General features: G+C 37.9%; 2 protein-coding genes across 2 annotated transcripts; one reads left to right on the top strand and one right to left on the bottom strand.

The window, feature by feature from the left end:
• The first annotated feature begins 3,842 nt into the window (after nucleotides 1–3,842).
• On the top strand, nucleotides 3,843–7,641 carry LOC103963189 (vicilin-like seed storage protein At2g18540). Its single transcript, XM_009375964.3, is given in 5 exon segments — nucleotides 3,843–4,134; nucleotides 4,753–4,931; nucleotides 5,050–5,130; nucleotides 5,251–5,547; nucleotides 5,636–7,641. Coding segments are annotated over 5 exon segments (1,893 nt in total). The 3' UTR covers nucleotides 6,680–7,641.
• Nucleotides 7,633–9,479, bottom strand: LOC125476476 (probable protein phosphatase 2C 80). The gene is made up of 3 exons (XM_048582677.1): nucleotides 9,473–9,479; nucleotides 8,804–8,990; nucleotides 7,633–8,477 (listed from the first exon to the last, which is right to left on the bottom strand). Exons 1-3 carry the CDS (start codon nucleotides 9,477–9,479, stop codon nucleotides 8,120–8,122), a joined length of 552 nt encoding a protein of 183 aa, XP_048438634.1. The 3' UTR covers nucleotides 7,633–8,119.
• Between the last annotated feature and the right edge of the window lie 4,673 nt (nucleotides 9,480–14,152).

Below are 14,152 nucleotides of genomic sequence, written 5' to 3'. Positions count from 1 at the left end.
GCCGACACCCAAGGGTGACACAAGCCATTTATAAATGCATATGCTAAGAACATGTAAAACATAAAAATTTCGCTCATAACTACACAATATAATATTCAAATACAACATTTACAAAATAATATATAATATTCAATTGCCAACAAAATAATGGTGATGATGCATGACATGTTTAGAGCATACTACTAATTAAGATTACAAAGAAATGGGTCATACACTGAGAGGACTCAAAGATACCGATGTGGGAATGCCTTGACGCCGAGATTGTATGCCTTGATTCTAAGTCCTAAGGGGGCGTAAAATAAAACATGAGTGGACCAAGTTTATATATATGTAATACTAAAACAGTTATTCATCAACGTACTAACCCCCAAAGTTTATAAAAACTCAATAGTATAATATCTAATAGGTTTTCCAAAAACCCTAGCATGCCATAAAACTTCATAAAACATATGTCATATATAATGTGCTTAGTAGTGGTATCAGTATCGCCCAAAGGTATATAGAACTCTTCATTCGCCTGGAGGCATATAAAACACTTCATTCGCCCGTAGGCCCCTACAACACTCGACCGAAGCCATATATAATTTTCAATCGCCCGTAGGCCCCTACAACACCCGACCGAAGCCATATATAGATATCATTTGCCCGTAGGTATATAGTGACCACTAGATAAGCACAAAAATCATTGAACATAATCTTTCCAAAATATATCTCATCGGAGCTCAATAGCTCAAACATTATATCATAAATCATGTTCATAAATATCTCAATGAAAGTAAATCCAGTAACGCATGAAATATCAATAAGTGTAAATCCAATTCACTCATAAACTCATAAAACGTAACCATGACATCATGCTTTTCATGTATGCACTTCTAATAGTAAAATAATGCATTTTGGAAGAGGTTCATTCCCATATACTCCATCATTGAAGAGCCGTTCGAATTAGGGAGGACAAAAACCTACCACTAACAAACGCACCCAAGCACATAAAGGAACCAATTAATAAAACTCTACTCAAACGATTGAATTTGGGAAAGCAGACATCGAAATCAAATTCAGGACGTCGAAATTAGTCTAGGAGGGGTCCAGGCCTGAAACCCAAAAAAGGCAACCCAAAAGTCAATGTTGTCCAGTACGTTGACCGTACCAGTCAACATTGACTAGAAGTTAATGACTAACTCAGCTGAGCCAAGCCGAAGTTTGGACAATTTTCAAAGCTTCGTAACTTCTTCGTTTCTTAAACAAATTCAATCCATAATATATCAAAACAAAGCTAGGAAAGTGTAGAACAAGATTGTACCTATTTGAAAGCCCAATGGTTGTCAGAGATGGTCAGAAAATGGCCTAAAAAGTGACTGATCCGCGAGAAAACTAGAAACTCGAGGAAATTGGGTAAACTTTAAATGTTCATAACTTCTTCAATACTCAACCAAATCGAGTGATTCAAAGCCAAAATGTAGTTAGGAATGTGGAAAAGAGACATACCAATGGGGACCTGAGTGGTGGGTAGAGTTGGCAGGAAAATTGCCTGAAAGATGGCCAAACGACCATAGCCTGGAAATTTCCAAATTTGCACTATGACTTTCCTTGAGCCTTTTTCGTGTTCCTACACCACCAAAACCAGCCAAAAACTTACTATTCGTGAACTTAGATACGACCTACAATGATAAGGACCAATTTCAAGGCTTACCTTCGTCGAAAATGGTGAGAAATCGCTGGAGAAGTTCCTTGAATAGTGCAGCTCGGTGGTGAGTTTTCGAATGGTTTTTCCTTTTATTTTCTTGGTTCAAGAACTCGTAGGGACTATGAGAGAAGGTTGTGGTGTAGTCTAGGTTGTTGTTTGAGTGAAAGCCCTCTAGGAGGGTTGGTTTTTGAGAGAGGAATGAGAGGGCCGAGAGTGAGGGAGAGGCTTTCAGCTTTCAAAATTTGTGAGACAGAGAGAGAGGTTTTCAGAAAATAATAGAGGGAAGAGAGAAGAGGGGGTCACAGGGTAAAAAAAAAGGAGAAAACATGTGGGCCCTAGTGGCTCACAAAACAAGGTCACTAAAGACGAAATACGAAAATATCCGAAAAACTGTTCGACGTTTCGAATCATAAAATCTTCGTTATAACTCCAATTTTGAATACGTTCACGCCTACGAGTTTATGACAATCAGTACGATAAGAATAAATCAAAAAGATTAGTCACAAGCGTTACGTCGAGACAGTCAACGAAAGTCAACGTTCATGCTACAAGGGCAATTTGGTAATTTCATACGCTCGATAATATAAGAATATGACAAATTTAGGACAGGGTATCACAAATACAAACAAGTTTGATGGTTGGATTATTGAAACTAATTTTGCAGACTGCAAAACTAATTGAAGGAATTGGATAGGACGAAATATCCCCTACCTTTGCCTGATAAAATAACATATATTGCCCTATGAAATGTAAACATTAAACCCTAAAACATAAATTAAACTTTTGCGCGACGAATCCGGAATTATTCGTCACGCAAAATATGCCATATCATGCGTCAAATTTTTCCCTTTGCACGTAAACTTCACACAACAAAGGACTCTTGGCCAACGACATTCGTCGAGCAAAAATCTCTGAAGAAACCAAAAGGTTGACCTTTTTTGCCCAACGAACATTTATATTATGTCCGATAAAGTCTTGTCGCCCGACGAATTCCCGTTCGTCAGATAAACGTTAATTTCTGGTAGTGACCGATATTCCTTAATTATTAAGCAGTGTGGAGAGCCTACTTGCTGTCTAAACTTACAGAAGATGTAGTAGTTGTTTTGTAATTCTAGGTAGCATTTAGTTTTTATGTATGTGCAATGCTTTTAAGAATAAAAATAAAAATATATGATAAACTTGTGAACTTGTGAAACTCTTTGCAAGGGTTTTGGTTAATTACGAATATTCATATTTGTAATCAAGTTTCGAGTTCAACTTTCCTCATTCATTCCGATAGAAAAACAAAAATATAGTGAAACTCTTCTTCAAGAGATTACTAGTATGAAATCAATGCAGATGTGAAAAAAAAATGTAATTATACGTATCCTTGAATATATACCAAGCCTGTTAGAACCTCTCTAACTTTCACTCAATGTATTTCCAGTAACTTACTAAATATGGTGCCAGCTTGCATCCTATCAAAACCAAATTATAACACAGTTCAACTTTCCCGCAATACATTTTATCATATACTCCCTAAACCACCCTTAACAAGTTATATTTGCTTTATTTCTCAAATAGGAAAACCAAAGAAATAAAACAACCTGGGACCAAATAAAATCTCACCGGAAATACCAATTTCACAAGTTGATTTCATTTTCTTTTACCATGTTGCAGTTTCTCCTCTATCAGTATTACCTTTAATGATAATTTTCTCATATACAAGTGGAAGGTTTAAGTTTATCTCTTAAATAATGAGTTGAACACCAAATTATTGAAGATGATACAGTGTAAATCAATATGTTATATGTAATAATTAAAAAAAAAAATTATCTTCGATCTTCAAGGATGATGGGCCATTAAGGCCTCCGACTCCAACCCAATTCCCATTTTCTATCAAAAATATGTTTGAATCCCCCGAAATTTCGGTTACGAAAGTCAGTGTTCAAAACTGCATGGTCTCCACGGGCAGACAAAAGACCTGATCACATGCCACGGGCCTCGATCAACAGCCACGTGCCCATGCAAACAGACAACGTTAGCACTTGTTCTTCTCTCTCTTTCCGGATTGAAACGCCGACTCTCTCGTTTATCTGAACCCAATTTCTTCTATTTAGACACCCCCCTTCACTGCAATGCAAATCCATCACTACAATACAAATCCATAAAAAAAATGTTGAAAAAAGCTCACATCTTCTTCTTCTTCCTGTTTTCTGTTGCTGTGTCTTTCCATGCAGCAAATGCACTGAAAAATGCAGGCGGTGGCGGTGGTTCTCCGGCTGGGTCTCTGGTGAATATAAATCAACGGCGGTCGCTGGTTTCAACTGAGTATGGAGAGGTCTGGTCCGTTGATGTGAATGATGGACACAGGAGGCCTTACCATATCCAGTTCATCACTTTGGAACCGGACTCACTCTTCCTTCCGGTGCTTCTCCATGCAGACATGGTTTTCTATGTCAATACAGGTAACATGTATTCCATCACATGGTTATTCGGAGACAGACTGTGGTGATTGATGGTTGGATTCCTTCTTTTAATCATCAAAGAAAGAATCGAATGCTATATCATATAGTCTACACAATATATATATATATATATATATATATGGTTTAAAACCTGGTATCTCATTTTCGTTCCCGTAATTCACCATCTTGAAAAATGTTTGTCTGTCGGATGTAAATCTGAAACATTGATGAATGGTCCAAATCACGGTCTAACAAATGCATACTATGGATACCTGAAACCTCGACAAATGGTCGAAATTCACGATTAAAAATGCTTGTTGTCCAACTTTGAATCTAATGACAGCATCTGAATTCATTCTTAAGTGGGGAGGGAAATTTTCCTTAATTTTGAGCCTATATATTTGTTTCAAGGCTAATGCTATTTGTACGCCCAAAGTTCACATAAAAGTGACACACTATAATATAGATCAGACTCACATATAATAACATAACCGATTTCTATTAGAGAGTGTATCAACAAGTATGTCAATTTTGTGTGTACAAATAGTTTTTATCGTTATTTCAATTACATTTTATTTTTATCTTAGTTGGGGTTTTTGTTGTTTTGTTGGATTTTAGGGAGTGGGAGGTTGAGTTGGACTGATGATGATGAAATTAGAAGGGTGGATATAAAGAGAGGTGATCTCTATAGACTCGACCCAGGCACTGTTTTCTTTGTACAAAGTAACTTAGAGACTGGGAGCCCGAAGCTAAGAATTAATGCAATCTTTGCAAGCAACTCTGATGATGACTTATATGTAAGAAGACCTATTTCTGATCCTTTTTCTTGACTTTCATAGTTTACCATAACTCTTTTGGACATTTTCATCCATTTTTTGTCAAAATTTCTTGTTTCTGTCGACAAAACGTGTGCAGGATCCAGCAGTAGGGGCATACTCCAGCATTAGGGACATAGTCCGAGGGTTTAATCCAAAATTGCTTCGGTCAGCTTTCAAGGTATGAGCCACTCCAACCCAGAATCAAACAATGGGAAGTTCCCACTGTGTCATCAGAAATAATTGTAAATTTTAATTTAATTTTTTTTCAATTTCATGCAAAATGGTGGTTGATTATTAGGTCTCAGAGGAAGTGATAGAATCAATAGTAAATGGAACAGACCAATCTGCCATTGTGCATGCAATTCCAACAAAGAAAGAAACTTTCTGGGATTTGGAGGCTCGATTCCTGAAAACGTTTCTACTAGGCAATGATGGCATTGCATTCAACAGTAAGAAGAAGACAACAACGTATAATATTTTCGACGAGGAACCAGATTTCGAGAATTGCAACGGTTGGAGCCTAACTGTGAACAAAAAAACCTCCAACTTGTTGAAGGGATCAAACATTGGTCTTTTCATGGTGAATTTGACAAAGGTCTGTCTTTGATCTGTTGTTAAATTGAAGTGTGTAGTTAATGAATATTTTAATTTTAATTAATGTGGTTTTTTTTTTTTAATTGAAGGGGTCAATGATGGGACCTCATTGGAATCCAAGGGCAACTGAGATAGCAATAGTACTACAAGGGCAAGGGATGGTTAGGGTGGTTTGTTCAAGCACCGCAGTGAAGAAATCGGAATGCAGAAACATGCGGTTTAGGGTTCATGAAGGAGATGTGTTTGCTGTGCCTAGGTTCCATCCAATGGCTCAGATGTCATTTAATAACAACTCTCTTGTGTTCATGGGGTTCAGCACGACAGAAAAGAAAAACAATCCTCAGTTTTTGGCTGGAAAATACTCGGTTCTGCAGACTTTGGACAAACAGGTCTTGGCAGCATCGTTTAATGTTACCAACACAACGATTGATCAACTTTTGTCTGTGCAGCCCGAGTCGTTTATAATAGATTGTACTTCTTGTGCTGAAGAAGAGGAGAAAGTGATGTTGGAAGAGATTAAAAAGGAGAGGGAGGAAGAGGACGCTAAGAAGAGGGTGGAAGAGGAGGCTCGAAAGAGGGAGCAGGAGGAACAAGTGAGAAAGAGGGAGGACGAGGAAGCTAAGAAGAGGGAGGAAGAGGAGAGAGAGACACAAGAGGAAGAGAGAAAGAGGGAGGAGGAGGAAGCAAGGAAACGAGAAGAAGAGGAAGCCACAAGAGAGAGAGAAGAGCAAGCAGCGAGGGAGAGAGAGGAGCAAGCCGCAAGGGAGCGAGAAGTGCAAGCCGCAAAACAGCAAGAAGAGCAAGCCGCAAAGGAACAAGAAGAGCAAGAGGCGGCAAGGGAGAGAGAAGAACGAGAAGCGGCAAGGGAGCGAGAAGAGGAGGGTAGACAACAAGAAAATGAGGGCAGGCAAGGAGATGATGAAAGAAGACAACAGGATAAAAGAGAGAGGGAGAGGAGGCAACAAGAGGAGTGGAAAAGATGAGAGGAAGACGGGCGGAGGGAGCGGGAAGAGGCTCAGAGACAACAAGAAGAAAGGCAAGGAAGAGGAGAACAAACAGAGGAGAAAGAGGGAGGAGGCGGAGGCTTCGACGTGGAGGAGGGAAGGAGATATCTGAGCGTCTTGAAGATTTAACTGAGATCTAGTTTCTCCAGTTAGCTCGGCTGTTCTGTCTCTTGAGTTTTGGTCTGCTGCATGTTTTGTTCATAGAATAATGTCTTGTGCTGGCTTTTATGTTTGAAGTTTTGCTATGTTTTTATGTAATAAACTTCCATGGCCTAAATCCAAAACAAATTTTGCTGCAAATTACAGAAGAAAAACGAAGATAAGTTATTAACTTGTTTATAAGAAACACAACTTGTTTAAATTGTATACGTTGAATCACCCACAGATGTCAATGCAGACAGATTGGTTAGAACGGATGTGATCCCTCTCTGCAGAGTACCCTCTTAAAGTAGAATATCGTTCTTTCAAAATGTAAAATTGAATCACACTTTAAGATTTCAAAAATGGTACTGTTTTTACGTGAAAAGTGGCTCAGACTTGAAGTCAAGAATTGAGGGGAAGAACGTGCATTTTGTTTGACATTAGTGAAAATCATATCTCAAATAGCGCTAGATAAAAACCAATGGGATTACAGCACTCTCTGGGTTTCATGGAAAAACAGAGTAATGAGCTTCTAAGCTCCACCAGCCACCTTACCCCAAAAAAAAAAAAGATTTACAACCGAAATGGGTTCTCTACACCCGATCACAAGACTCACTCACACCTTAGTAGAGCCAGTTATATATGACATAACAACGGTAATGCCATCAAGCTTGCCTCCATAATAACGGAAACCAGCATCTTGAGCAGCCTGTTGAAATGGTGACTGCCTGTTCTTATCCAGTGCTTGCTGGCATGCCAGAACTGCTATCTTCTGAGCAGTTACCTGTGGTACCAAGCCAGCTCTTGCCGTCATATACTAGAAACTTCAATCATGCATCCTGTCCAAGTTCGTATCACTAGAGCTGGGCATCTGCAGCCTATTTTCTTTATCTCTATCACACTCCGATGCATGTATAGAGTACCACTGATATATAAGTAAAGCTTGCAATCAGCAATTACTATGTATATGGAAGACTGCAGCCCACTACTTCCGGAAGATTATCCATAAATACAATTATGAACCGCATTCAATTATAGAGGGCTGCACTTGCAACAGAATTGCAAAATGCTGGAGGCAAACCGGCCAAACCCTGTAGAACTGCTAAACCAGCCACAGGCAAACAATTATCAAGAAAGTACTCGAGAATCCTAAGGTATGTTCATCTATCTGTTGTTTTGAGGTATGATCTATGACTGTAACAAGACTCTTGAATCGTTCTGTAGCGTATTACAATTAAAGAAAGTATTTATGTTCTTCCTCGACGTATTTCGAACCCTGATTTGCGTATAGTAACGGATATATACTAAACGCCAATATCATCTATGTCCATATATGTCAGCAGTATAATGCAGCCACACATGATTGTCTCCACAAACCAGATCACATCTTTCATAACATGGTCAAAATTGGAAAAGCATCCCGACAAATTATAGAGGTCTGCAGGAAAGGTTAGTCAAAATGAAAAAACAAACCTTTTCCTTAAGGCCAATAATGCAAGCTGTTGAGGAACCCTTTGATTTGGTGCATGAGTGCGCCTTCTTTAACACCCTGACGGGGTTAAAGCAGCCCTCAGGTTCCTCTTGAATTGCCCTTACAGAATGAGACATAAGTTCACATGAAAAGAATCCAGCATTGACACCAACATCTGCCCATCCACCCACACCATCTGCTACACCAATTGCTTGTGCATCTTCACAAATGAAATGGGCATCCTCTCCTCCTGTCGCCTCCTTATCAGGATGTGGCAGGTAACATGATCCTGAAGGTAGCATCAGAGCTTTTGGTCTGAATCTGAAATGAAACCAAGGAATATACTGTTCTGTAAATCTTATAGATGTGACTTGCGAAAGTGTCTTCCAATCTAATACATAGCGCTGAGGACATAAATTGCCTACATTGGTTTGAGACAGTGCTATAACCCCAACTCAAATTAAGTAAACACCAATCAATTGCGTTTTCTATTCATATTGTTTTACATACATCAATTAACAAGTAAGCGTGCACAGAAGATAACCCTTAATTCCATTCTAAACAAAAAAAGAAATCTATGAGTACTGAGTAAATGGCTAAACAACGAAATACGCAAAGTAAACAACAGATAGAGCACATACTGGTCAGACAAAATGGTAGAGTTTGCTGGTTGTTCATCATTAGAGTTGCCATCAAATGTCAAATTATGAGCAGCACCAGTAGCGTTGCATAAGGAAGATGAGGTCTGGATATCCCTCAACCAAGGCCCAACATGCACAGAAATCAGACGACTGTTGAATTTGTTTTGGTTAATATTTAAACATTGGGCTTGAATGAGAGAAAGCCCAAAGATGCCAATTAAAGGGGGACTTGCCCAAAGCCTAGCATTAAGCCCAAAAACAAGTTAAGGCCTTCTCAGCCAAGGGACACAAGCCACATGTCTATAATTAAAGTGACAAGTGATGAAGACTAACTTACTACCAGCCAAACAACACTTTTTAAGTGGCATTACAAGTAAAAAAGTTGATGACTCATTATCCTCCAAGTGCTTTCGGGCAAGAGCAAAAGTTACAGCAGTCGAGCTAATTTGTCTATAAAATGAAGTAGAGACCCCAGAGACAAAGACAATCAACCAATCAAACAAATATACAAACTCTGCTTTTAAGCCAGATTTGAATCCAAAGCTGAAATCAGCCCAGATTCAGTCCTTTTAAGGATAGTTCCCTACAAAAGACATTTTTGTCTAGTTTAAAAGCTCTGCTACCTCTCTTAGTGGTGTAGTATCGATTTCCTTGTGTAAACTTGTTTACCATCCATCCCTTTTTAGCATACAACCCCTGTAAATTCAAAGAGAAGTGACTGCAAGAAGTTCAACCTTACCAGGCAAGGTAAAATCTTGCTCAAAGCTCTTTGTTTGTTTTCTAAATTAGTAGATTTATTACTTAATGCATTCTCCAGTATGTATTCAAGTTATTTTCACCTGTTTTTCTATTTTAAGAAGTCCATTTGCATCTGGATCTGGTTAACTTGATCAATATGTTTTCATTAATTGTGATTTGAAATCAAACAAATGACTTAAGGGGTTCTGGACTCCCTTCATTCAAACATCAAGACCATGAACTAAAAGTCCTTGTTTACAAGGCAAGAAAAAGAACTTAATGTGGACTTAACCCATCCAAGACAATCCTTTGATAACAAGAAGTTTAAAGTAACTCGGGGCGCAAGTAATCAATTTAAAACACACTTGTTCTACATATACTATACTGAGATAGCAGTGGCACGCCTAGCACTAAGTTAGTTTTGATTGCGAGCCTCAGGGCCTTAGGTGTAAGCACCTTTCAGAACTGACTTTGTCTTCTTCTTGTAGCATATCAGCAAGTAAGAGCTTGACTACACATCCAAAGTGACAATCCCTTAGGGAGCTGTGCTAAGGTCCCAGGAACATTCTCCAGATAAATCTTCCTTTGCTCGAACACTCGTAACTTGAAATTAATCCATCAACATAAACGTCTCCAAAGACAAGTGTCAAACTTGAAGCAGCCATAGATTTTCCCACGACAACCCTGAACTCCGTGACAACAATTTCCCACGACAAGGTAGTAAAGTTTTTAAATGTCCTAACCCGCTCCCGCTTCTCACTTTCTAAATACTAGAACATACAGTAGGGTTCACCTTGGGAAGTATCCCGGACCACATTTTAGCTCCTTATGTAAAACACCCTTGATTCAATTACCCTCCCAAAGTAAACCGGACCCAAATTTTGGTATCGAAGATAATGTCTCATCACTGACAGTCACAGAACATCTAATTTACCACAGTAACCTAAAACCTAATGCTTCTAAGACTGTTCAACTTCCGGGCCGAGGCGTATGGCTCTTAAACCTGAAAAAACGGTAACAAAAATTTGAATTTCATCACAAAAGATGTGAGCTTTTAGCTACATGCACAATAACAATGCTTAAATATTCACTTAAATTTTATTATTTTACCAGAATTATGCAATTTTTCCAAATCACTTCTACAAATTAAGTTACCACCAAACAATATTATCTCAAAAATTGATTTCTGAGCAATAACACAAGGTACCTATATCAAAACCAATCGAAAATTCAAACTTTGAAGCATGCGAACATTGTTGCTATGGAATGTAAAAGCAGTTGACAGGATAACCAGAAAAAGGCACCCTTTTCGAGCTAGGCAAAACCAATGCTGGAACTGAATCCGACCAAGAAGAGAAGTTGATAGATGAAGCTTTGAAGGTGTTATTTTGGTCAATTTGGATTGTATCCTTGGAGCTTCGTTATCCACAAATTTGTGTCTTTGGGTTGTATGTTGGTGTTATGCTTTAGGAGAATTCAGGGGGAGGGAGGGAGGGAGGCAGAGGGAGAAGGGGAGAGGGGGAGAGAAGGAGAGGGAAAGAGTTGTGGGTTAGAAGCCAAGCTAGCAGGCGTGTAATGTCAAATTTTACATGTTATTCTCACTTTATTAACCTTATGTTATCTTTAATTTTCTCTTGTCTCATTTTTCTCCCAAAATCATATTTCTCTTAGGCCAACTCCAATCCATGACCTAAAACCTATAATTCCCCTTCTATTCCCTTAATCCATTCCAACCCAAGTTCTAATTGGACCTAAAACCTAAAAAAAGCTAGATTTAGGCCAAGATTAGTGGTGGAGCCCTCACTCACATGGGTGTGTCTCTCACTTGTCTGCCATTAAAATTGAGCCCAACGGGTCTTTTGGTTAATCAACGGCTCATATTCAAATGGGTTGTTGGTTATCCAACGGTTCACATTTAATTTAGTTAATATTTTTGTTTTATATTTATAAATTTATTGAATCCGACGACTAAGATTGAATATGATCAAATCTAACTGTTCAAAAAAAAAAATCTAACGGTTAAAATAATTATTAAAAATTATTTAACTCAAAAGTCACCCAAAAACTCTATAAATACCTATATATTTGTTGAAACATGTACACAAAACTCACTTTTCTCCTACAATTCCTCCAATTTTTCTTTCTACCATCTTCCAAAACCATGTGTTTGCTCATGTGTCTTGTGTTTATACATCTCTATCATGTGTTTCATATTCTTCTATAATGTTTCATGAGTTTCATTGTAACGACATGCCCTCGAAATATTTATTTTCAGGTATTAATTTTGTTGATAGGCCCAAATTAACTTTTTTTTTCTTTTAACTATCTACAATTACAAATCTCTACTTAAGTTTCATGATGCCACACAACTATTTATGCCCAAAAATTTACTCACCAAAACATAAGGGTAAACTCTTATTTTTCAGTATTCCTTACTTAGATCAATCTCTCAAACAAGGATTTTATCTCGATTATTCAATCTCACTTATTTTATGGAAGATCAAATTAAAATATTTATCTAATTCACTACCATTCACCACTAATCCTTATATCAAAGCCTTGATTCCACATATGCTCAATAATCATCATTGACTTAACAACACATGCCATCACACTTTCAATTGATTTCCATTTCTTCTCTTCCATATACCTGCTATTTCCTTTTCTCATAATAAATTCCCAACAAGAGGTCTAAACCCGATTGTTTGACTACTATAAATTTGATTCATTATTTACAAGCCTTAATTCCACCCATGATCCATAATTATAACTCCTTACCAAATGTATGATATTATTTTTCATATTTTATCACCAATTCCTTTTATGGACCTATTCCCATTTTGTAATCTAAATTCTAATTTATTTAACTTCACATATTTTATGGTTGCATCTAACATCTCGTTAGACTACCTACGTACGTTAAATAGGGATCAAGCCATTCGTAGTTCACATTTCCAAAATTCAACCCAAATCCGAGTATTTTCATTTAATCCAACATATACCACAAACATATTAGTATTCAACTCACAGTAGTTAGATCTCAAAAATATAATTAGAATAACGAAATTCGCATAAAAACACAATGTTGTCTCTCTGGCCGTGCGCCGCCGCACCCGCACCCACTCCCGTGGGTGGCGGTCGGCCGCCCAACTTGCCGGAAAATTCAATTATTTCTAAAAACTCTCAAAAATTACAGAAATAAAGATCTCAAAGAGTAGAGAAAACTTTATACCTGCGACCAAGTCCAATTTGTCTGGGAAAGGCTCCAATTTGCCTCGTACCCACCAGAAACCCTATAAATGGGTGGCCTCGAATCGTCACCTCCGGTACTCCGCCGCCCCTACAGTTGTTTGGGCTTTGTTCTAGGCCTCAAGGGAAATCTAGTCATGGTGGTAATTGGAGGAAAACATTTCACAATTGATGGAGTTCGGCCAAGGATACCCGCGGCACCCATAGTGGGTTTTCCACCAAATTTCAACTAAACTTTTCCTAATTTTGGGTGAAAATGGTAGAGGAGATGTTAGGTAGGTATTTCCAAGTGAGGGATGGCGGAATTTCCGTCATGGAAAGCGGCAATTTGGCACCGGGTTGCTGTCACGAATCGAATCGGGATGAACTCTCGTTCCCCCCCCCCCTTTTTTTTTTTTTCTTTTCTCCCTTTCCCTCCTTCCGTCTGATCCCTCTTCTATCTCTCCTTTTTCTTCTTTGTTTCCCATCGCAGCCATACACATGGCTTCATCACAGCCATCCCTACTCTAGAAAAACTAGAACCTTCTAAAATTGAAAGCCAAAATTACAAAAATGTCCCTAAGTTCAAACGTTAATAACTTCTTTGTTATAACTCTGTTTCACGAACGGTTTGCGCCTACGCATTTGTGAGGTTGAGCTCTATTCAAAAATATAAATTGTGACCTCAAAAAGTCTACGGATTTTAAATAATAAATTTCCGAACTTCAAACTTCCCAATTCTATTTTCATAACCATAAATCGATTTATTTTCGATTTCCTCCGCATATTCATAATTATGAATATCTAATTCATATGTTTAAATTTTCAGGGTATTACATTCATGTGTCGGTTTAGTGAGTTTTCAATGTTTATCGGAATTTAAATATTTTTAGGTTAAAATGTTCATAAAATTAATTTAGGATAGTCTACATAATTTTTTTTAAGTTAATTTAAAAACAAAAAAAGGCCTAAATTCATTCTTTAATAATCTGGGGCTAAAATTTTAGGCCATAAAAGTTGGAGCAGAAAAGCTGTTTCTGGATTAAAACCTAAATTTTCTGGGCTAAAAGTTTTAGGTTTTTAGGCTAAGGGTTGGAGATGGCTTTAGTCTAGCGTTAAAAATTTTCTGTTAAAGACGATGATGTAGCAAGCATTTGGCCCATCAAAAAGTTTAAAATCATAAAAAATTATAAAAAAAAAACACTACAAATTGAAAAATCTTTGCTTGCATATTTTTACTATCACTACAATCCCACCCTACTCCTCCTCAATCTTTTCTGGGGGGGTGGGCACAACATCTGTTCTTGGCACTCAAATCGCTAATATCTCCACCATTGAGCTCAACACCTCACTCTATCGCCCACACCATACACCCACCCAGTC

The sequence above is a fragment of a genome, unplaced genomic scaffold (genome assembly GCF_019419815.1).
Source record: "Pyrus x bretschneideri cultivar Hongxiangsu unplaced genomic scaffold, Pyrus_bretschneideri_v1 Contig1, whole genome shotgun sequence".
In the NCBI taxonomy this organism is placed as follows: Eukaryota; Viridiplantae; Streptophyta; class Magnoliopsida; order Rosales; family Rosaceae; genus Pyrus; species Pyrus x bretschneideri.
This window is presented reverse-complemented; position numbering and strand designations above follow the sequence as displayed.